This window comes from Talpa occidentalis, unplaced genomic scaffold (genome assembly GCF_014898055.3).
Source record: "Talpa occidentalis isolate TD23 unplaced genomic scaffold, MPIMG_talOcc4v2.1 talOcc4.10, whole genome shotgun sequence".
Taxonomy (NCBI): Eukaryota; Metazoa; Chordata; class Mammalia; order Eulipotyphla; family Talpidae; genus Talpa; species Talpa occidentalis.
The window spans coordinates 82235920-82260223 of NW_023600993.1; the positions used below are offsets into that span (position 1 = coordinate 82235920).

The following is a 24304-nucleotide window of genomic DNA, read 5'->3' on the forward strand; positions in this document are numbered from 1 at the left end:
TCCCCACTCTCTCTGGTGGGTCCTCTCACCCCTGCAAACCTGGCTTACACCCCAGTTCTTGTATGCATAAATCTTAAAAAAAAGAGAGACATATTACATTGTGTGTGTTGCAATGTTTTAAGCATTTCCCAGGGTCCTGTATCAAAACACGAAGGGGTTACAACTGTGATTTATTACAGCTATAGTTGCATTTGCCAGAGGACAAGCTTGGTTTTGGATAGTTTCTTAGGTTGGGAACCCCAAAGGCAAGTCCTGAGATAAGTTGAGAATAAACAGTTGATATGGGAGTTGATCCCAGAAAATACCAGTAGGAGTTGGACAGGGAGGTAAAGGCAGCCTATAAACAGTGCATTACTGAGAGGTCTGTGCTGGGACTCAATCCCCTAGGGAGTCCTGGGGGGCAGTATAGAATGTATGACTCAGAGTTATTTCACCTGCCTTTTGGGTTAAATTTTATCCCCAGTAAAAGATGACGTTTCAGCCCTCAGTGCCTCAGAATGTGACCTATTTGGAAGCAGGTTCCTTGCAGATGTAATCAGTTCAGATGAGGTCGTATTGGAGTAGGATGAGCCCTTAATCCAATGACTGGTCTCCTTATGAGAAGACTCACATGAGGAGACCAAGACTTGCAGGGAGAGGATGGCCACGTGAAGATGGACACAGAGACTGGAGTTACACTGCCACAAACCAAGGAATGCCTGGGACCACTAGTAATAAGGAAGAGGTTAGGAAGGATCTTCTTCTAGAAGTTTTGGTGGGAGTATGACCCTGCATAGGCCTTAATTTTGGACTTCTATCCTCCAGAACTGTAAGAGTAAATTTCTGTTGTCTGAAGCCACCTAATTTGTGATATTTTGTTATGGCAGCCCCAGGAATCCAGCACAATATTCATATACCAGCTCCCACTCACCCTGGAGACTACCTCCAGCAGCCACTATCCCTCAGGGCCACTTGCTTGCCTTTGCAAACAGTCCATCACCATCCCAAGACCAGAACAAAAGACCCCAGGTAGAGAGGTAAGCAGACTTTTTGAAAGCATGTGCCCACAGTTAGGACAATCTGCCATCAAATTCTTAACACTGATTGACATCATACCTGGAAAAATGTCACTAAAAGTTAATCTGAAAAGAACCTGGTTAAATTAGCTCAGGTAATTATTGACTTAGCCACAAGGAGGAGACCCAGTCAATAAAGTCACACATAATCCAGATGGAATCTTAGAGTAGAAAAGTTTAGGATGGAAGGTCTCACAAGGACAGACACCAGAGATGGGGGTAGGGATGATCAATGAATTTGGACTAAACATGGCTGTGGAAGTTTCCAGGAATCTAAGGTGTGGTTAGAAAAAATTATCAGCCAGACGTGGAGGCAGAGAGGACTATCAATCTTAGAAGACAAACCCCATCTGACCACAAAGGGATACATTTCACAATAATTCCATCAAAGAACATTATAAAAGAATACCCCTTGCCCTGGCAAAACGCAGCTCTTGCCTTTTAAAACTGCCCACCTGTGTCTGTGCAGGCGTCTCTCTTTCTTTGTTCTCCTTTCTTCGATAAACATGCCGTGTGCTGATAAATGGAAATGTCTGCTAAATTCCTTCTCAGAGGACCCAAAAACCCCACACACCAAACCCCATCATCTGAACTCCATCAATCCCAAGACTCATTTTTGCCACCTCCCAGAGAACAACTCTTTACCTGAACTGTCAAGAATAGAACTCAACCAGGCAGAAGCCATCACTGGTAAGGAATGAAATAACAGGTGAAAGAAGGGAGAATGGGGAATTGTTGTAATAAGCTGCAGGGGTAATTTCCTGCACCACTGCCATTCGCCAGGCACTACTATGAGTGTTTTGCATAAACTCACATTGTCCTCATTAACAAAGGATCAATGAGACAGAGATCCTTACTTTACTGATGAATCTGAGGTCCAGAGTGGTCCAGAGGGAAAATAACTTGCCCAGGGTCACACAGCTACTTAGTAATAGAGCCCTGTCTTCTTACAGAGGAGAAATCAGGCCCCAAGGGTCTCTGTCTCCGGAGTTCTTCCTGGTACCAACTTGGCTTTCTCTTTATTTTTGATAAACGAACCCTTGGCCAGCTATTCTCAGAGCTTTCTAGATAACAGGATTTTAAAAGTAATGTCTTGTGATAGTTTTTAAAACAGATTCTTCAAGCCTATTTAATCTTTCTCCAGCCTGAGGGGACCTATGTCTTTCCCGATCTTTTTCTCTCTATGTCCTTCACATTCTTTGACTTCAAAGAATCGCTTTTTTTTTTTTTTTTTTTTTGGTATTCCGTATCCAAAGACTAACAAATTCTAGTGTTATCTTTTAGACTTTATTTTAAAGAATGGATTTAAAAATCACACTCTTCTCTGCTAGCCCAAAAGAAGTCCAGAGCATATATCTTTTGGCCTCAGGTGAATCTTTTATTATTTCAAACTGAGAGAGTTTTTTCAAGGACAGCTGCACAGTCATCATCACAAGCATGTTAATATGTCTATTTTGCAAGAAAGTATATGCTACAAGCCGTGCTATTCATATTTCCAATAGCATTCTGGCAAAAACTAAAAACATTTCCAATTGCATCAGACATTTAATGAATAGTAAATTCTACATTCTGTCTTTGGATAAATAAATGGTGTCTTTCCGAGAAGTGGTGGAAAATAGATAATGTGAGGGCTGCTCTTAAAATTGCCCTTTGCTCCAACAACCATCAGCCCCTTCGGTTACCACTGAACTTCTCAGCGATTTTTTGCAGTTCCAAATCCATTGCAGCTAAGTTTTCAAGTTCTTTTTCCTAGAAAACACAAAAAAGTAGTCATTAGTTCCCAGATAAATTAATTGTGTTGTAGTTTGAGGAAATCTGAACAGAAAGGGGACTTTTTCATATGTTGGGGCTATAGGAGACACCCCATATCAGCAACTCTCAAAGTGTGATCCCCTGACCAGCAACATCAGCATCACCAGGGAACTTGCCAGAAATGCAGAGTACGAGGCCCCACCCAGGACCAACTAAGGCAAAGAATCCCTTGTGATTCTGATGTATATTTAAGTTTGAGAAGCATCCATCTCTATAACCAGTATTAGGAAAACACTGTTTAGGCCGGTAAAGCTCTGAAATGTTACATTTCCCAATGTAAACTTTTGATTGTCAGAGGACAGATGAAAGAGATAGACCAAAGCAACTAATTTGTGTCATCATTTCTTTCCTACCCTGGGAGAAAGTGATGATAAATTAAAAGACCAAGGAGAAGACAACAGAAGAGTGGTCGTAAACCTTGCCTGAACATTGAAACCACCTGGGTGCTTTAAAAAACCCTGATGTCCAGGCAGCACTCAGCACCAAAGAGACAGAATCTCTGTCTTCAGAGACAGAATCTCAGCTTCATTAATTTTCCAAGCTCTCCATGTGAGTCCAACATTTGAGTAGCACTGCAATGGGAGCAGGTGAGCAGGGATATGGAAAATCATTCCATTCCATTAATAGGGGGTACATTCTTACAGCAATTAATTCCCAGCAGTCTCTCCCCACTAGTAGCAGATTGTCTTAAACACAGCATATTAACATTAATCATCTTAGTTATTTTAAACAAATGTCCCATACTGTACCTCTTCCTCTGTCAGAACTCTCTGACCAGCCCTGTCCTTTTCATTTTCTGTCAAGTGGTGAGGGCTTATCTGCTCCTCGGAGTTATAGAAGTCTGGAAATTCAGCTGACTTCTTCCGGTAGTGCAGGAGCTGGTCCAGTTCAGCCACTCGGTCATACTGCCTCTTCAGATCCAGCCTGGGGGCAAGGTTTCTCTTCTCGTAGCCCCAATTCACATCTTCCTCAAAAGGCTTTTTCTCCCACCAGTCATAGTTGTATTCTGGGAAGAAATTCTTTTCATTCAAGGTCAGCCGATTTTCCTCTTCATCCTCAAGAAAATTGTCATCCATGTTGTCTTTTCTCTCAAAATGGCTGCTCTTCCACTGGGGAGGGTTATAGTATGGGCTGAGCAGCTCCCCTAGTCGCTTTCTCTTCTCAGTGATGTGATGGGGAGCATACTGTCTACCTTGCGGTCTAGCTTCCTCCCAGTTCTCTGGGACTGGACTGTCCTGCAGGTCCTCCTCCTGCTGCCATTTTGCTTGGGTTCCTTCCTCACCCAGTTCTTCACCATAGTTGAAGTAATTTCTGACTTGCTCTTTCCACTCATCTTGTGGATGTCTCCTTGCCTTATCCGTCTGGCTTTCTTGAGCGTGATGGTATCCTCCACCCAAGAAACTTTTCTCTTCTTTATTATCTGGCATGGAATAGACACCTGGCTCACCTCCCCCAGCTCTGTACAGGGGTCCCCCATCACGAGCCCCCTCCTCCTCACTGTCTTCACTGTATCTGTGTGCCATGTTATCAAGCTCTGAGCTTAGGTAGTTTCTCTTAGCCTCCTCTTCCTCATTCTCTTGACTGGGAAGCCTCAGAACTCTGTACTCCTCACTTCTTCTGACTCCATACTGTCCCCTTTGTAGGTCCTCAGGAGACTGGACACGTGAATAACTCCTCACTTCTTCCCCATATTCAGGTTCTTCCTCTGAAGCTCTGTAGTGGGTTGGATGGTGGGCCCTCTTGTTTCCTACCTTGGCCAAGCCCACATTTGACTCTTCAGATTCCTCAAGGGAGTGTAACCTTTCCTTGGAGGGAGGATTCCCTTCTTCAGAGAATCTGTCAGGTCTGCTCCTTCCATGGTGGTGTCTTGGTCTCAAAAGTCTTTTGTCCACATCAGGACTGGCATCTTCCTGACTTTCCTCAGATTCTTCCTGGCTCCCAGGTTGACTATTAGACTCTTGGGGGTGTGTCTCCTGGCTCTTTGTCACCTCTTCACTCTCCTGGCTACTCCTCTCCTGGCTGTGTGTCTTTTCCTCAGAGAGCATAGAAGAGTGTGTGTCGTATCTGGACACTAATTCTTTTTTCTTAGCCGTAGCCTGGTTTCTTTTGTTGAGAAAGGTGTTTTGTGTCTCTCCTGACTTGTCAAGCTGCTTCTCTTCACTGTCATCTTCCCCATGACCCCTTTTCTGATCTTTCTCTCCCTCCTTCTCCCTGTCCTCTTCCAAGCTCTTCTCAAAATGGTGTGTCTTTGCTTCTTTGGTGATTTGACTGTCAGGGACATAGAGGTTCTCCTGGGGCTCGCTTGCTCCCTCTCGACTGTGCCCACCTCCTTCAGTATCTGTCGTTGTTGGGTCTTGGGTGTCCTCTTCCTCTTGGGTTCCTGGTTCCTCCCTACTGGAGGGGCTGAGGGCTTCTGAGATGTCAGCTGGATCTCTTAACAATCTTACTTCAAACCTTGTGTTTTCATTTCCACTTTTCTCTTCTTCTTTGGTGTCTTTGCCACCTAGAATACAAATGAAAGAGAGTAATCATAGCTTTTGAATTGCCTGCCTCAGTGGTCACCACAATTCCTAAGATCCTTGCAAAATCACTTGCACAGTTTTTTTAAGTTAGTGAAGAATATACTGATATTCCTTTTTTTTTTTTTTTGTAGAGGCATGTTTTATTTATTATTTATTTGTTTTGTTTGTTTGTTTGTTTATACATGCACTGGGTACAGTCAGAAGCGTGGGAGGGTGAGAGAATTCACCAGAGCCGAGCAGGGAGCAGAGCAGGCAGAAGGACCGAAGTACACTGCTGAGGGGAGCAGCGGGCGGCAGGAGAGGTCTGCGCGCTATGAGGGACCCTCCTCCAGTGGCTGGGGAGCAGCCGGGGATCGAACCGGCGCCGCAGAGGCCGCGGGCAGCTTCGCAACCCAGCGATCAACCGCTGCGCCACTGGGGAGGCCCCTGATATTCCTTTTTAAAGAATGGTATGAAGTCTCCTTGACTGTGTTAAAATCCAATAATTAACCCTCTATATTTTTATTATTTCATAACACCCAACTGCTATCTCTCACTGGTGCTATCACTGATCAAACTGAAAGCCAAAAAGATTTATGAAAGATTAGAATTTAGAACCAGAAGAAATCTTAGAATTTGTCTAGTTCAACCTTCTGTTTTTGCAGACAAAGACACTGACACTCAATGAGATGTAATCCAGGACTATTTTTTACATGTTTGCTTTAAGTAAGGGTTTAAAAAGTCAGCATTGTGTAAATAGCTCTACCTAGAATCCAACTAAATAAAGCTAAATAGCCAAGATGGGAACTTCAGGATTCAAAGGAGGATTTAATTTTTTTTAATTTATTAGTTTATCAGAATTTTATTATCCAATTAACTGTGTAGAGTCAACCTAGCAGTGATTAACAATATAATTCAATAACTGGTGATAAAAAGGATTATATTTCTTCCCTGAGAAGACATTTCATTCCCTCAGCAGCAGAAAACACAATTTCTTCCTTCCCTCAGGTCACATTCACCCAACTTGTTCTCAGAGCTCAAGGATAAACTTCAGTGTTTTATGTTACCTTTGTGGTTCACAAGTCAACAGTAGATGGAATAACTGATATTTTAACTGAGTGCTGTTTTCCAGATGTCAGTTACTCTTTCACTAAATCCTCCTTAATTCAAGGGCATCCCATGAAAGGAGATATGCAGTTAACACTGTCTGATTATTAGCTGGGAAGGCTTCAGTTTCAACTTTTTCACTGAGTTCAGATAGAACTCTGGAAGCCAAGGCCACTCCCAGCTGTCTGTCTCCATCTGTGTTGCTCTTTGTGGGAGCCTCCAGCCCTCTGTGGCTATTGAGTGCTTGAAATGTGGCTGGTCCAAACTGGAACACGTTGTAAGTGTAAGACACTTCCAGCTCGGGCCTCCCTGGTGGCTCAAGGGGTTAAGACGCAACCTATGAAGCTATCCACAGCCACTGTAGCACGAGTTCGATCCCTGGCCAGCTAGGGAGCAACCCAGATGGCACAGCAGCCCTCTCCTGACTCGCCCGCTGCTCCCCTCAGCAGTGTATTTCGGTTGATCCATCTGTTCTGTTTCCCACTCTGTCTCTGGTGAATCCTCTCACCCCCACACATCTGGCCTGTACCCCATTTCTTGTATGCATAAATAAATAAATCTTTTAAAAAAAGAAAGTATCAGCTTTCTAAGACTATATATTTAGTTTTTCATATTCATTATGTATTGAAATGATATTTTGGTTATATTAGATAATATGGATTATAAATACATTAGATGTATAAAAACTATATATTAAATAAAATGTATTATTAAAATGAATTTCTCCTGTTTCTTTTTACTTTTTTAACATGGTTATTGAAAAATTTGAAATGACATTTGTGTTTCTCATATTTCTATAGAATGGCACTTGTGAGACAATTTGAACTGACATTTGCAAAAGGGAAAAAATGCATTTGTTTTGTAAAAATGTCCAAAAAATAGTGGATGGACGTTTGTACTTCCCAGTGTAAAGCCCAGCTTGGCACAATGACATTCTCATGGTTTAGGAGACAACTAAATGTCCCTGACCTTTCACATCCAAGACACCTGAGGGCTGATCCCTGGCCAATGCCTTTGCCCTTGAAGGCCAATATGGGGGTGGGGGCTGGCCAGATGAAAAGAACAGTAACTCAGGAGTGTTTGGGCAGATGCTGACATCATTCTGAGAGCCAGCAAAATAGTGCTGCAGATCAGAGAGAAGCTCAGCTTCCTGGGGCCAAGTGATGTGGTTCCTTTCCTAATAATGCCTGCTGATCAGTAACAGAAGTATTTTTTATTTTCCTCCCAGTTAAATGTGTGCTGCCTGTAGCAGCCTGTGCCTGAGTCTTAGCACTTCCTCCTAAATTTAGCTTTAAGCCCTTGCAGGTGAGATCAGAAGAAGGCTGTGATTAACAGCACACAGTTATTGTCATTCTGTAAAACCAAGGTGTGATGCTTACCCTCACTTTCAAGTAAACGGAGAAATGTACTTTACCTCCCTAACTGTCATGTTGTAAGGATGGCCAGACCAACAGGGTCAAAAAGATTCTGTACCTGTTAAGATATTGGACTGTATATTTCCTAAAGTCAAGCCATAAAACAATGATTCTTCCCTACTCCCCAATGTTCCTTTGGCCAGTCAGTGTATACTGTCTCCAGATATGTGCTAGCAACTGTGGGAGCGGAGATGGAAATGAGCCAAGGGTTGGGAGGGGAACTCCAAGAAGGAATCATCTCTCCTGTTGCTGAATGCTCCACCCATTTTCTGATCAGCTGATGACAAATCAGCAGGAGAGAGAAAACTAGAATAGCACAAAAGTCACAAATTGGTAGCCCCAGAATGAGTTCTATTTGGCCAAATAACATTTTTAGGAAATTTGAATTCAGAGGCGATACTTAAATAACAGGAGATACTGCTGAAAAAATCCAAACTTTAACTTTTAAAAAAATCCCCAGATCTGGTAACAGAATCTATATTTCTTCGCTATAGGTTGGAGCTCAGAAATATCTGCTCCCACTCAGAAGGCTACGTATCCTCAAGTTTGTGAGTCATCCCTGTCCCACCTTACTCCTTTATGTTATCTGTCTGTTTGGCCCTGGCTGGTGTTGGAGTCTGCAAACCCAGAGGAACTTTGAAACCCTCTTCAATATTCCCCATCTCAGTATTCTATGGCACTCAGTGTATAATGTTTCCAAGGTCAATAAAACTGGGTCATCTGACTTTTATTGGTTTCCTTGGAGCTCTCTCTCAACAGACAAAAAATGACCCCAGGTTATAAGAAGTGATGAGCAGAGGCTAGAATCCAAAGGACACAGTTGAACCTATCTGGGCAGGGAAGTGGACTCCTACTTTCAACATCTCTTCCAAAGCAGTCATGTTCCTTTTGGTGACCTAATATGACAGACTCCACACCTTTGCATCCTTCCAGTAAACAAAGACAGGAAAAGAGAGATGATGAGATGGGTTTGCCCAGAGGAGAGAGAGCCTCTAGCCCTACCTGGAGAACCTCTCTGCTTTTACTTATTTCCTGTAATGCCATAAAAGTTTGAGAGAAGTTCAGAAAGATGTGTATAGGCTGGGAGTAGTAGGGAAGCTTCCTGCTACTATTCATGAGGCCCCTACAGGCTTAGACCCCCACCCCTACTATGGCTACCCTGAAGCCCCCAATGGTGGATGGAATCTCCCCTGGTTAGTCTTCTGGCCACTCGCTAATACTTGTTTTTACAATTTGATGTATGAATGTGCTTGTGCAGCAATAGTAAGAGAGGACTGGTCTGCAGTGAGACATTTTGAAGATGAAAAGAAAAAGAAATCCACTGCTCCCAACCTCACTAAAAATTAAAAACAGAAAAAGTGTCAAAGAACTCAGTGTTTTTTCAATTGTTGGAATCAGTTCGACTTCATAAATAAAAAAGACTGCACGGTTTTGTGAAACTGACCTTAATGTCAACTCTCAATTGATACTGCTCCATCACTGTTTAAATTTTCTTTTCAACAGAAGGTGTTTTCTGTAGAGAACAATCCCAGTGTAGACTCAGAAGGCCATTGCTCTGAGCTGGATGCTCCACCTCTACTCTCTCCTCTTCCAGTTCTATGATCCAAACTCCTGGTACCATTTAGTAAGACCTCCCATTTTAATAAGCTCTGCATTAAAATGTCTTAATATTTAAATTGCCTTCTATCCTTTCATCTTCCAACACCCCTTAACACTTAAACCACCAGCTTCATCTGATCTTAAGTAAGCACTCCCCACATCTCCCTGCACCCAGATGAAAAACAATTTTAAAAATCCAAACTCTGGAATCAAGTCATTTAAGAAGTGATAGACAACTCAAAAGCTATCATCAAATTCAACTCCCTCATTTTACTTTGAGAGCATGAGCTTGAAGAGGGAAGGGGTCTTCCTCTTGGTCACACAGTGTTAAGTGGCAGAACCAGGACTAGAAGCCACATCTTACATCTCTCCAGATACTGGACTAGTCTGTACTCTTCCCATTGCATTATATTGCCCCCTCCTGCCCCCACCCTGGTTCATTCAGAGGTCAGCTGTAAGGTGGAGTGAGAAGATACAGGGATAAAGATCTCTTGCAGGGCAAAACACTTACTCTTCTTCAAGACTTGTCGGCACTCAGGGGTGATGGGTGGAGCGTTGGACTTCGACAGGGCATTTGAGAGGACCTCAATGATGCAGCGAGTCACCTGTAAGGAAACCCAAAAGTACCTTAGCAAAAGGTGGTCTCACTGGGACGACAGATTATTCACTCTAGAGTACTGTAGAGAAAGATTTGGTTATGTGACCTGTGCTAATGCATGGTCCTGTGGCAGGCATGTAGACTTATAGGTCCATAATCAAACCTTCCAGGCCTTTGCACAGAGTAATGCAAGAGGGCATTGGATCAAGACCCCAAGAAAAGAAACAGACACCCATTTTTGAACAGGAAGAAGGAGAGAATGCAGGAGACGCAGGCCTTGCCCCATTCCTTTAGGGAAAACACCTAGTTTTGTAAGACTGTGCTGTGGATTTTTAAATTGTTGTTTTTGTTTGATTTGGTATGATAAAGAGGAGGAAACTCTAGAGTCTAGATATAAGTCTAAATTCTAGACTTCCATTTCAACTTACCATTTCTTCATCGTGGTTCCTGTTGTCCACTGGCAGAGAACTGACAGCTTTCAAGGAGAAAAAGAACAAGGAATGACTTGAGTTGATTTTGGAAGTCGTGTGAGCTGAGACACACAAAATCACCCCTACCTCCTAAGTGTTACTTAGAGAGCAGGCAGAGTTAGTTGAGTAGAGTGGAAATAGTTGAGGATAATTATCTCAGGGAATATGATTGCCCCAAATGCGCCCGCACACACCCCGCACCCCCTCCACACATACACACTCCACTCATACAACTGTTATCCCTAGCAATGCCTTAAACATGATTTGGAAATGAATGCTATATATATCCAGTATCAATCAAATCCAGATCACATCAAGGAAACCTCAGGAGTATTGATAATGCTCTGTGTCTAGATCTTGGTGCTGATTAAAACAGGTGTGCTCAGTGTGTGAAAAATGCATTAAGCTGTCTACTTATCTGTGCAGTTTTCTATCTGTATATTATACTTCAATGAAAAGTTAAAGCAAACCTAGTTTAAATGAAACCAGGGTGCCCTCCTCAACCCTTCTGCTGACACAAAATGGGTAGATTTGTGATTTCCTCCGCTCTTCCTATTCCTAAGAAAATATTCTCCTTAAAACGTATCTCCTTTAAGAGCTGTGTGGAGATTTCTGGACCTACTAAACATAGAGCTTCCATATGATCCAGCAATTCCACTCCTAGGTATTTACCCAAAGGACACAGAAACATCAATTCCAAAGAGCACCTGCACCCCTATGTTTATAGCAGCACTGTTTACAATAGCTAAGCTTTGGAAACAACCCTAATGCCCAAAAATAGATGACTGGATCAAGAAGATGTGGTACACATACACCATGGAATATTACTCAGCATTCAAAAAAGATAAACACATGCACTTTGCAGCAACATGGATGGCGCTGGAAGGGATCATGCTCAGTGAAATAAGCCAGAAAGAAAAAGAAAAATACCGGATGGTCTCACTCATAGCAGGAATCTAGAAAACTTAAATAAGGGACCAGGAAAATGAATAACTATAAGAATCAAAATCAACAAAAAACTATGAACCAGAGACACTATATGGGGGGTGGGGGGCGGGGAGAGGAGGGATTGGGGTCAAAATAAGGGGATTGCAATTGTATGAGGAATATAAAAATAAAATTTATTTTTAAAAAAATTTAAAAAAAATAAAATAAAACTTCAAAAAAACTTATCTCCTTTATAAAGGCACAGTTACAACTCATTTACAAAAACAATTATCTTATGTTTACCTCCAGGCCTTTGCTTGAACAAGCTCACTTATGAGTCTCTATCACTGTTGTGTTTTTCTTCCCCTTTTATCTACAGCCATGTAAAGAACATGGGGAGCATCTGATTCTACGAGTACAGCATCAAGCCCATAATATTACATGCAAATAAATGTTTAACAACTGACTTATAAGGATATTTTAAAAGGGTACTTTTAATTTGTTTAAATTAATTTTCATGAGATTCTGCTTATTTTAGACCAGCGATTGAAGTGCTTTTGTCTGCTTCAGGTGATTTTAATTTTCCAGTACCTTTTTTTCTTTCAATACTGCTTTGATTCTTTTATCTGTAACTTTGTTCTGTATATGGCCTTTCCATTTGAGAATCTCAAAGATCATACCTCTGCCAGCACTCCCTGGAGGAGAAATGGCAATTATGGCTAGAGAACCTCAGGTTGCCAAGACAAGAGAAGAGTCAGCAAGAGCAACAGCAAAACTCTCAGAAATCAGAAATGGAAGCTATTTAGATGCGGTTTATTTATAACCAGCAAACTGACCTTTCCTCCCAAAATGCTCTTCAAGCCTCTTTAACTAACCCTCTTGCAATCAATTACTATACTATTGATCAATCTAGAAATAAAATACCTACTCATTTACTCACTAAAGCCTCCTTTTCAAATATGACCTTGTATCTATTTCACTTGTTTCAAGAGACAAAAGTTATCCAATATGTTAAAAATCATTTGTAAAATGTTTGATAATCAAGTGATAATTGAGGCATGAAGACTCCGTGCTCTTCATGAAATCAGTTCAGACAAGATATGGATGGCCTGCCTATGGCACCTGGGGTCCAGTATGCTAGGCCATTATTTTATCCCCCAAACGACTCATGTTTGGGAGCATTTCCACATTGGCATCTCTTTCTGCCTAAAATCTATAAAATCTTTTGGAAAGAAATAATTGAGAAATTACTCCTTTAAAAAAAAATCTAGCTTTACTAAACCTTCTTTGGCATTGCAGTTTTTTGCTAATAATTTTTCTCTTTTTTTCCACAAATGCAAAATAGTTATCTTTATTAACTACTGATATTGCTGAAGTATTAACCATCATAAGATTCTGGGGGATGAAAATATTTTTCACTTTTATGATATTTAATAATTTCTAGCTCATATTTGTTATTACAGTTTTTTTTCTCTGATTGAGGCCTTACAGACAAATTTTTGATAGAAAAGAACTATGGTCTCCTTGTGAAAGTACATGATGCATCCAATGTATTTCTTTCAATAGAATCTGTGACAATAAAGTAATAACAGACATGTTGATTCCCCTAGTAGTTTAACTATTTTTGCATACAGTAAGATTCAAAGGGCACAAAAGAAAACTTAGTGATAATGTTAAAAGGGAAGTAGTCAAATGGTAGAAAAAATTTCAAATAATATGATAAATCTCAGAATGAATTTTACAGTATTGATATCTCATAAGACTATCAAGGTTTAATTACAGATTGCCCATACAGCTATAAAATTGCAAGTTGAGCAAGTTCTTCCAAATGCACAAGTCATTCTATTTAGTATAATAAAAATATCATGTAGCTAGTTCACTCATTAATTTTCAGATTATCTACTATAAAATGGTGTGGATCTCCCTCCAGAAGCTCTTAAGGGTAGGAAAAGAAACATATGGTTTCCTGAGTTTCCCCCATTCCTGTGATTTTGCTAAATAACAAGTTCTGCTTGAAGGTTACATGTCTCATTTTCAAGTGTTTGGAGGAGGCAGAAATGGAGAATGACGTGGGAAGGAAACAGAGTTTCTTTCTGAGGTGATAAAAATATTCTGAAATTTGATAGTGGTGATGGTTACACAATCTGTGAATATACCAAAAATCATTGCATTATATGCTTTAAAAGAGTGTATTTTATGGAGTGTGGATTACATAGCTCAATAATTTTCTCAAAAAGAATGTCTCCATTTTTGACCACTACTAAAATATGAACCCTTATCAAAAGTCTTGCATAATGAGCTATAACTATTTTATCACTATAATTAAATAAATCTCACATGACATTGTTTTTGTGACCAATAGCACAATGTGTAGCATAGCTTTCTAAAAATATCTTTGACTAGAAATGACTGAACATACTAAATTTGATTCTCTTTAATTAAATGGAGAACATGTATAGGCAATTTATAAGAATGACAAGAATTTTAGTAGATTCCAAATATATGCAGCTTGCAATAAATAAATTACCACAGATTTTCATTCTAGATATGGTAAGACTATCAATGAAAGTTTGATATTCATGGGTGACAATAACTCAGTTCTAGTTAGGAACCTTGATCTCAGGTAAGAACTACATTCTATGAGGTCACTAAAACAGCTAAAGGAAACCTTGTCACATCAAATTTTTTTCAATATTCTCAATATTTATAGGACTTTACTTCAACACACACACACACATACACTTTCCCCAAAATCTCTAGAGATCATTTCTTGGCTGTTCAGAATAGTTTAAAAGATTAAAACCCCACAATCTTCCATGCATAAAAAGGCACCATAAATATCTATTATTTGAATTTTCATCCTCCCTAATTGAAGAAAACATTTTTACTACTCCAAGAATATTTTTTGTTGTTACTTTATACTCTATTTATCTGGAGCACAACAGTTGAAATGTCTACTGCAGTTTCTATTCATAACTTTAAAATGGATCGAGTGTGAAATCACCTCTCCCCAAAGATGGAAATTCAAATTACAGAAAAATATTACATTAAAGCTGTACACACATATACATGAACAAGCATATGCACATATAGGCACTTGTTAAGAAAAAAGATATAAATTGTGTCATATATATTCAGAACTTACTTTTATCTCATCTCATCGTGTTTAATTAAAAAACAACAATAAAGGGAATTATGCAGGTGCCAATAATACACATACTCCAGTCTCTCCATTGCCATCTGGCTTTTAAAAAGTCAAATAAATACTTGATTACAAATATAGAATTAGATTAGATCCGTGTCTCTCTAGACGGGTTGAGAGACTCACTTTAGACACTTTAGAAGTGAGCACAAATTGTGGGGTGTCTTAGAAGCAAGCACGTTTTCTTCCTATCTACAGAAAAACTCAGATGTGAAAAACTGAGACTCTTGTGGGTTAGGAAACCCTCTTTTTTCCCAAGTCATACAGTGGACGTGGAGTTGAGGGAAAACACCCAAGGAAAAGAAGAAATTAAGAATCTCAAGCAAGAGGGGAAAACCTTCCACTCAGCCTTCTCTCTCCGGGGAGCCGCCAGTCAAGCCCGCGAGGGGCTGGGGACCGGCAGAGGCTGGCGCTGTCCGCGGTGCTGAGCGGCCCGCCGCGCTCACTCACCGGCCGCCACCGCCGCTCCCAGGAGGCCGAGAAGCACCGCCGGCTGCATGACCCCGCTCGCCCGAATCTGCGCAGAGAGGACGGCGGCTGGACCCGTGCAGCGAGATGCGAATGGAAGGTGAGACAAAGATGCTCCAGGAAAGCAGCTGTGTGTCCTGGTCCCGCGGTGTGGCGCGGTTGGCGCAGGCCCGGCTCTTTTAAAGGGCAAGCCGGGGCCGCAGGGGCTGGAGGGGCGGGCAACCGGGAGGGCCCCCTCCCCCACTCAGTCCTGACGTCACCAAGTGGCCCCGGGGGTGGCAGAGCTTGTAGGAGGAAATTCACGCCAGTCCGGTCGCCTGGGTGCTCTGGAGCTGGAGCGGGGGTGGGGACTGAAAGGGAGGAAGAAATGGAGGCGTGAGGGAGATAGCGCAAATCTGAGACCTGGGAGAGGAGCCTGAGGTCCAGTTCAGGTTGCCCAGTCTTGCTCCTCATCTACCTTCCTTCTCCTCCCCAGCCCCCTTCAAGTCTAAAAGGCTTGTTGGAGGCTGTGTATGGTATGTGGGTCTGTCGAGTGTGTGCACGAGTAAGAGTAAGTCTGTTTGTATCATCCCTACTCAGGGGAGGTAAGGCTACTGCTACTAGAAAGGAATAAATGGTGGGGATGGGGGGTGGAATGGGAAAGGGAATGATGGCTTTAAAAATAAAGGTTCACTCTATGGGGGGGTGGGGGGCGGGGAGGGGAGGGATTGGGGTCAAAATAAGGGGGTTGCAATTGTATGGGGAATATAAAAATAAAATTTATTTAAAAAAATAAATAAAATACAAATAAAGGTTTCAGGAATGCAGACCATAGATCTGAGGCATCCAGGAGGGGGGAGGGAGAGACTATGGTGGATCACTGTGGGTGCTAGAGTTAGGGAGACCACACCTGAGGGGAAAAAATTCTCTATTGTCAAAATATTAACAAGGATGTAAAAAATTGCACTATATTAATAAAATAAACAAATACATTGATTTAGAAACTAAAAAAAGACAAAGGGTACAGCTGGAGATAATGGAACCTGTCCTTCAAAGTTTTGGTGTTAAATCTATCTACCTATTCATGATTCATTCATTCCATTAGCTAGCTATCTTTCTATCAGTTACCTACATGTACACTATTTCTGACTCTCTGAGCACATAACACAGGGTACAATTTTAAATATCGCATGCTACAAAGGGTTTAATGTCTCCCATTTCTTTCCCCACCAGTTCCCTAATTCCATCTGCTTAGTCAACACGATTTAACCATTTCTTAATTTTTAGGTTTATTTTGGAACATATATAACTGCATCTTCTATTGAGAGGCTACACCATATAAATTGGCTGTATTAACTAGAGTTTATTCAACTGGTCCCTTTTCTGAGGGATGTTTATTTCAGTTTTTACCCTTTGGTCTTTAATTATGCCAGCAGAACCATGGTCTCACAGGGCAATAATGAAATAACCTGCTGGTAGGATCTAGTACTTCCCACAGTCCTGTGCTTTGAAATTGAAATAGTTTTTGTTACTATGTATGAGAGGAAGGTGAAAACATATTCTAGGATATTTTTGGTGTGGGTTCTCACAGTCTAATGAAGAATTAGGAAAAAGCAGCAGGCAAAGTGTGCTGCACATAAGAGAAACAATGAAACAATCCAGAATTTTTTTCTGGTAACACAGAGAATAGAATGATCCTCCATTTGGGGTCTCTTTCAGGGAAGGTAGATGTCTGAATGCATTGCTAAAAGGAGGTCACAGTGTCTTTTTCCTGAAAATCAATCTGTCTACCTCAAATTCTTTTTGCATGTGTTGAGTAGATGACTACATCTTCCTGAAAAGACTTGGATTCATTTCACCAAGACCACAGTCACAGAATATTTAAAGAAGAGTCTTAAAAAGAATATTAGTGAGACAATTAGTAAAATTAAATAAGGTCTGTCAGTTACATAATAAATTTTGCATTGATGTTAATTTCCTGATCTTGAGAATTGTATAGTGATTATGTAAGATGTCCTAGTTCTTAGGAAACACGATGAATATCTAGTAGCTAAAGGGTACCATTTGTGCTTAGTCTCAAATATTTAAAAATATATATAGAGAGAGAGAGTGAGAGAGAGAGAGAATACTAAGGCAGCCATGGCAACTGCTAAGTTCTGGGAAGTTGGGGTGAAAGGTGCATGAGAATTTTAATACTATTTTTGCATTTTTCCAGAATGTGTTATAATTTTAAAACAAATGGAAAAGAATGTTGTTGGCACAAAAGAACCTATTTAACACCTCTGTAAAGCAGTGGGTTCAGAAAAGGAAGGTGTTGAAGGAGGGCCTTTCCTTGAATGTTGATCTGGGAGATCTTCCTCTGCTGAAATTATATAAGGGTTCCAACTGTTCTTTAAGATGCACTTATTGCCAACGGCACTTTGAAATTACCTCTTTCTAGGAACATCTGCATTTAAGTTTTCCAGCAATTTCCCTCTCTTCTCACTCCTTTGAAAAAACACAGGGTTAAAAATGTTGATATCATCTTGTGGCTTCTCAGACTAAGCTTTGGCTAAGTGTATTACTTACCAAGAAAAGTCTTTTTGTTATTGACCATCAAGCCCCACCAGATCCTACACTCAGACTTATCTTTCTTTTGCTCTCATCATTTTATAACATTATTATTATTATTATTATTATTTAAATGTTAATGTCATTTATTATGAAGCCATACACAATTACTTGTCTTCTGGTTTGTTGAAACAATAGGTCAGACAACATTTGCCACAATAATGTCTGTCAAAGTGGCTGGCCATAAAAACTCCAGCACCACATTCATCGGATGGGCACTCCCGACGAAGGCGACTGATTTTGCCATTCTCATCCACCTTATAATATTTCAGGACAGCTAGCTTAACCTTCTTTCTCTTATGTTTATTTTTCTTGGGAGTGGTGTAAGACTTCTTCTTTCTTTTCTTAGCACCACCACGCAGTCTCAGGACAAGATGAAGAGTGGACTCCTTCTGAATGTTGTAGTCAGACAGAGTTCGTCCATCTTCCAGTTGTTTGCCAGCAAAGATTAGTCTCTGCTGATCAGGAGGAATTCCTTCCTTATCCTGGATCTTGGCCTTTACATTTTTGATTGTATCCGAGGGATCAACCTCGAGGGTAATCGTCTTCCCCCGTGAAAGTTTTCACGAAAATCTGCATCTTGGTGGCGGGTCCACCACGGCCGGCGGAGTGGAAAGCTCTTATTATTATTATTATTATTATTATTATTATTCCTTTCACCTCTAGAGGTCCATGAACCAGAAAAATAAAGCCTTTGGAAGGAGTATTTCTCAGGAATTCTCTCAAAGCAGGATGAAGAAGGAACACCAACATTTTCCTTAGAAGCTAAGTTTAGAATAAGCACAGTATGAGAAAGGTGTACAGTCACACTGTTTACCATATCAACACCTAATCATCATTTTTTCCCTCTTACTCTATAGTGTCACTTTGAAAAAAAAAAAAAAAAAAACCCTAGTCCAGATATGCCTGGGCATATTTTAAGACTCTTCCATAATATTGATCCATTCTATTTCATTGGTCTAACTGTTTATCCTTGGAGCAGTATCACAATTTCTTTATCACAAGAGCTTTTTTAAATTTATTTATTTATTTTTATTATTTATGCAAGCACTGGGTACAGTCAGAAGCGCAGGAGGGTGAGAGAATTCACCAGAGCCAGAACGGGGAGCAGAGCAGGCAGAAGGACCGAAGTACACTGCTGAGGGGAGCAGTGGGCGGCAGGAGAGGTCTGTGAGCCATGTGAGACCCTCCTCCGGTGGCCGGGGAGCAGCCGGGGATCGAACCGGTGCTACCGAGGCTGCAGGCAGCTTCGCAACCCAGCGCTCAACCGCTGCGCCACCGGGGAGGCCCTATCACAAGAGCTTTTTAATAAGTCTTGTTACTGGTGGAAAGGTCTTGGGAAGACCTTGATTTTTTTTAGAAGGTTATTAGTTATCTTTGGTCCTTTACATTTTCCTATAAAGTTTAGTACCATTTGCCAACTTTCATGAAAAAATTTGTTAGGATTATAACAGGAATTACATCAAACCTTTAGATCAATTTGGGAACAGCTGATATTTTTACAATATTGGGCAGACTTAGCTTTTTGATTGCTCATAATGTTCTGAACATAATCCTATCTCAAGTGATACAAAATACTATTACTCATAAGAAAAGAAAAGAGGACATAAGGAAGATTATTTCACAGAAATGCTCTTAAAGAAGAATTAAGGAAGAAAACATAGCTAGGATCTGGAGTTTATAATAAACCATGGCTTTGTACATGGCTCATGAAATAGGTTGTCCATCAAGGTCCAACCAGAAAAAGGAAACAATCAGAAAAATTTTAATATAGGAAACAATACATGGGGATTAGAAAAATCAAAAGAACAAACAGGGTAAGATAAGAAATTGAGCGATTAGCAACTGCAGGCAAATGCTACACCCTATGAAATGGAAGGAACAAGGAAGCATGTGCTTCACTGGAGCCCAGAAAGTGGACTGGAGTCACTTGGTAAGGGTGGGAATCTCTGAGGATCCAGGGCCAAGGAGGAAGTGTTTTCTGGTGGGAGCTGGAATCACAGAAGAAAAGCAGTCACTACTAGACATGCAGCCCCCTCCATCCAAGAAGAGAAAAGGAGAGAAAAGCTCTGGTCTTTTTCTTTCAGTGTAGGTAACTCTTCATGGTTGAACTTATCTTGTAATGACTGATAAGGAAGTATGGGAAATAATCTTTGCAAAAACCAGAACCTCCATGATACAGAACCAAAAAAGGAAACTGGAAAGCAAACAGAAAAACAAATAGCATGCACATGAAAAACACCTAGTAGACCAGATACTGAATTTAGATTTTCTCTCAAAATTTATTAATTCATTTCATTTGTAAATGTAAATGCTTACTATGTGTCAAACACTGATATTGACAGATGCACATCCCTTTGACTAGAGCAAATTATGGAGTTGATCCCAACATTAATGGGTGGCCTAGGAGTTAAGTCTCAGTGCTATCACTGCTATGGTCTGCATTCAATCCTGGGCCAGGGAGCTAACCTATATGGTGCAGCAGACCTCTGCTGTCTTGCCCACTGCTCCCCTCAGCAGTGATTTTCGGTAGAGCCACCTGTTTCTGCTCCCCACTCTGTCTCTGGTGAGTCCTCTCACCCACCCATGCCCTGCACCTCTGGCCTACACCCTAGTTCTTCTAGGCAACAATAAATTAAAAATTAAAAAAAAAAGAAAAGAAATACACTCCCTCTACTCCAGCAGTTTATCAGTTCATCAAGAAGTGAAGGTGGTAGAGGTGTCTACTGAGAAGACTGAGAGAGTGTTGAATGCCAAGAAAATGAAACTACCATCGAAAACTACTGTCCTGCAATGTACATCTACAGAATCCCCTTTGTTTGTTATCAATAGGATAAACACTTATCTCTTGTGACTTGAAGGTTTTTCCCAGTAAAAAGCACCATGTCAATAAGATTTCCTCATGTAGTTTGGTCCTAGAATACATTTAGTATCTGGTTTTTTATATTAGGTCAGATTGCTAACACACTTTGATATAATTAAGAAATCACAATCCAAATCTTCATTCTAAGTGAAGATAGAAACTTTTTTTTTTTTTTTTAATACAAGTACTGGGTACAGTCAGACGTGCAGGAGGGTGAGAGAATTCACCAGAGCAAGAGGGGAGAGCACAGCAGGCAGACTGATGAAGTACACTGCTGAGGGGAGCAGCGGGAGGCAGGAGAGGTCTGCGTGCCATGTGGGACCCTTGCCCGGTGGCCGGGGATCAAACCGGCGCTGCAGAGGCTGTGGGCAGCTTTGCAACCCAGCGCTCAACCGCTGCGCCACCAGGGAGGCCCGATAGAAACTTTTTTTAAACACACCAGATTGTGAGAAATAAAGCTGCATAGAGCTTGCACGTGATCCATATTAATAAAAGTTAACATTTCTCAAGAGAATTCAAGAAGTAGAGCTATAATTATTCAGGTGTGACAAAACAGAATGTTCCTCTTCAATTTGAAGCATATAGAAAATGAGATCTGCCAGATTAACAAATTCACTTATTTGTTTATACCCTGGAAAGAAAACAAAACACTAGGCAGGACAACAATAGTTTGGTTCTGATAAGTTGATAAGACCATTAGGCTCTTGACAAGTTTATTGTGGCAGCCACATATCACATAGTAAAGGTCTAGAATGGAGGGTGTTTGCTGGTCTCTGGTTTGACCCTTTTTTCACACACACACACACACACACACACACACACACACACACACACACACACGCTGCTGGTTCTTTACCTATTTCCATTATCACTCCAGAATGCATTGGCTTGATTTCCAATGACCAAGCTCTGCATTCCTATGCCTGATGGCTTTCTCTAATCACAGAACCAACAGTGCTATGCAAATGGAAAGTTGAAAGAGCTGTGGAAGTAGGAATCCAGGGAGCACACCTCACCCACAGACTGATAGGGTTCAGTATATAAATACCCAGGATTTCCAGAATCCTTGGAGATGTATGCTCTCCAAAAGTTCTGAACATATCCCAGTGAGACTGAGCTTTAGTTACCCAAAGCGGAAACTTTCTTGACACCAAGCTGTTCATAGCTGCCTTTGGTTTCTTCTCGCTTCTCCATTCCTTGTTGCTGTTTCTTGTTATTTATTCATAAAACAGATTATTTGCAGTCAAATATTTGTCTTAAGGTGTTTTGGGGAAAAACTGAACTATGACACATAATTCACAAAGCCATAACAGACTGGTAAATAGAATTTTTTTATTATGTCTTTTGGTTGAAGCCTCAAAGCTAGAGAACATGGGTTTTAAGTGCCCACATATTTCAAAGAGAAGAGCCTATCATTTCTCTGGAAGACTTAATACTATAGGTCCAGGTCCAAGCTGGCACAGTTGCTGTTGCTCACAATATCTGTGTAAGGAAAAACTAGAAATGAAAGACTGATTAGAGAAAGAATTTATTTGAAAGGTGTTTATAAGGGATACTATACTGATTCATATGCTTCCTCCTATCTCAGCCAAGTGAGAGGACATGACAGAAGAGCTCATAAAAAATGGGGTTATTTGAAGGAAGGAAGATTGACATGTCTTTTCCTGGCTCAACACTTACTGAGCTGCAGGAACATAAAGACTCCCTATAATGTTACTAGAGAAGAGGATGGTGAAGACCAAGTGTTGGAAGCTAAGTGAAAAAGATGGTGGCAAGTAGGAGGTCAACTAGACCAGCCTACAATGACAAGGTGGGGAGAAAGGACAGCAGTGAGAGTGTTTGCATGTCCAGAGTTTATCCTTGGGCCAAGTGGATTCAATTGAATGTTACTGGTCTCAACTTATCCCAAAAGGTCACTGCTTGACGCAACTAGGGAACACCAGTGATGATGGTATCTAAGAGGCAATGTGAAAGATCGCAAAGAGATCCCTGTCAGGATTGATGGAGTGAGGATGTTGTCTTGGAGGACTCTGAAGAATTAACAAAGGTTCTCTGAGAAAGGTCAAGTCATCATCTGGAGGTGTATCATGATAGGGGGCACGAAAGAGCCAACAGGCAATGACCAAGGACACTGGTGATGGCTGATCCTTCCTCAATCTTCTGATGCCCCACCTTGTTCCAAACTGGAAAAGCTCTATTAGAGTAGGAAGGGAAGAAATAAGGGAACAAAAGAATGGATCACCCTTCCCTCTTCTCCATGATTGCTTCCAGATCAGGTAGTAGCTGGAAGCTTAGAAAAGGGTAAAAAATAGAAATGTGTACTTTTTTGAAAAGATGTATTTATTTATACATACAAGAACTGGGGTACAGGCTAGAGGTGTGGAGTGAGAGGACTCACCAGAGACAGAGTGGGGAGCAGAACAGGTGGATTGACTGGAATAAACTGCTGAGGGAAGCAGCAGGTGAGACAGGAGAGATATGTTGCACCATGTGGGTAGCTCCATGGCTGGGGATTGAACTCATGTTGCAGTAGCTTCAGTTTGCTTCATAGTGCTGACACTTAAGCCCTTGCATTACCAGGGAGGCCCCAGAAATGTGTACTTTGTAATGATCCAGAATTCATAAAAATCTGTTGTTTCTGCCTGAGATACTGTCCAAAGATTAGAAAGCATGATTTGACAGCTAAATGCTTGCACTCAGTTGTGAGAGAAGATGGAAGCTGTTTCCTGAGTATTCCTACTAAATTCAGCATGTTCAAAATAGTATATGTAAAATATAGGATGCATAAGCATTATTTACACATGAGTATTGGTATATAAAAGGAAGTACTCCATTTGGACCAGAAATCATGAGGAATCCTCCAAGATAAAAGCAGATAGATTCAGACTGCAAATAGATTTAGAAAGAAAATAGCCCCTAAAATAAGACTAATATGAAAGACTGGAGAAGTTTGGGATTTCACCACACCCAAAAGCAGGAGGGAACTTAGATTAACTGTCAAGGAGTCTAACTGGGGTACCTAGTGGAAGAACACAAGTGCAGGGGCACTTACCTCCTCCAACACTTGTCCCAAGCAGTGGGGAACAGAGATATCAGGATCCACTCCTGTTTTTTGTTTTCTACCTCTTGGTAGCAACTTCTCTCTATATCTGATGCCTTGATGCCCAGAGCCTCCAACTTCTCTTCCCCTCAATAAAACTTTGTTTATCTGGCACTGTTAGGGATTTTTGAAGTTTGGTCTCATTCCAAAATATGCATTTCAACTTGTGGAGTTTCCAGCACCACGCCAGAAATGGTGGTCATGACCTTGAAATCACGTCCCTCCAGGCCAACACGACTGACAGTGGCTATCAGCAGCAGTCCTGTGCTGGCTGTTCTGCCTCCCTCTCACACGCTGCCTATTGCACTCCCTTGGCCTCTCTCTGCTCTAATCCTCAGGAGCCATGAAATGTAAGTTGGTTCTGCTTCTGTGGTTCTGAGAGAGCTCACGGACTTAATAAGCTCTTTTCTGCTCTGAGAGGAGGCTTTCTTTTGCAGATGCTGAACTTTTAGTTATTTATGGTAAATATTAGGGCAACCCACTCTCAGGCAGACCTTTCCTCTGCAAAAATGTATTCTGTGGACATAAACTCCTGGAAAACTCCATGTAGACCAATTTCAGCTTTACAGCTATGAATATTTTATTCCCAGTAATTCAT

The 24304-nt window shown here is 41.0% G+C and overlaps 2 protein-coding genes and 1 pseudogene across 2 annotated transcripts in view; all 3 read right to left on the reverse strand.

The window, feature by feature from the left end:
- Positions 1-2424: 2424 nt before the first annotated feature.
- On the reverse strand, positions 2425-15307 carry CHGB (chromogranin B). The gene is made up of 5 exons (XM_037494973.2): positions 15137-15307; positions 10516-10562; positions 10001-10094; positions 3617-5370; positions 2425-2804 (listed from the first exon to the last, which is right to left on the reverse strand). Exons 1-5 carry the CDS (start codon positions 15183-15185, stop codon positions 2721-2723), a joined length of 2028 nt encoding a protein of 675 aa, XP_037350870.1. The 5' UTR covers positions 15186-15307; the 3' UTR covers positions 2425-2720.
- A 71-nt stretch (positions 15308-15378) lies between these two features.
- The window catches only part of SHLD1 (shieldin complex subunit 1), a 94609-nt gene continuing 85683 nt past the window's right edge, over positions 15379-24304 (reverse strand). Inside the window, exon 5 of the transcript XR_008552277.1 lies at positions 15379-15504. The gene's annotated coding sequence lies outside the window, so the exon portion shown is untranslated. The remainder of the gene's footprint in view (positions 15505-24304) is intronic.
- LOC119232770 (ubiquitin-40S ribosomal protein S27a-like) lies at positions 17827-18354 on the reverse strand (annotated as a pseudogene).

What these genes read in the sequence shown, in the direction of transcription:
- CHGB (XM_037494973.2), bottom strand. Translation starts at nt 15,185, where the DNA reads ATGCAGCCGGCGGTGCTTCTCGGCCTCCTGGGAGCGGCGGTGGCGGCC. An exon ending in GGAACCACGATGAAGAAATG is followed by an intron (nt 10,095 to 10,515) that starts GTAAGTTGAAAT and finishes GTTTCCTTACAG; the next exon opens with GTGACTCGCTGCATCATTGA. An exon ending in CCGACAAGTCTTGAAGAAGA is followed by an intron (nt 5,371 to 10,000) that starts GTAAGTGTTTTG and finishes TTTGTATTCTAG; the next exon opens with GTGGCAAAGACACCAAAGAA.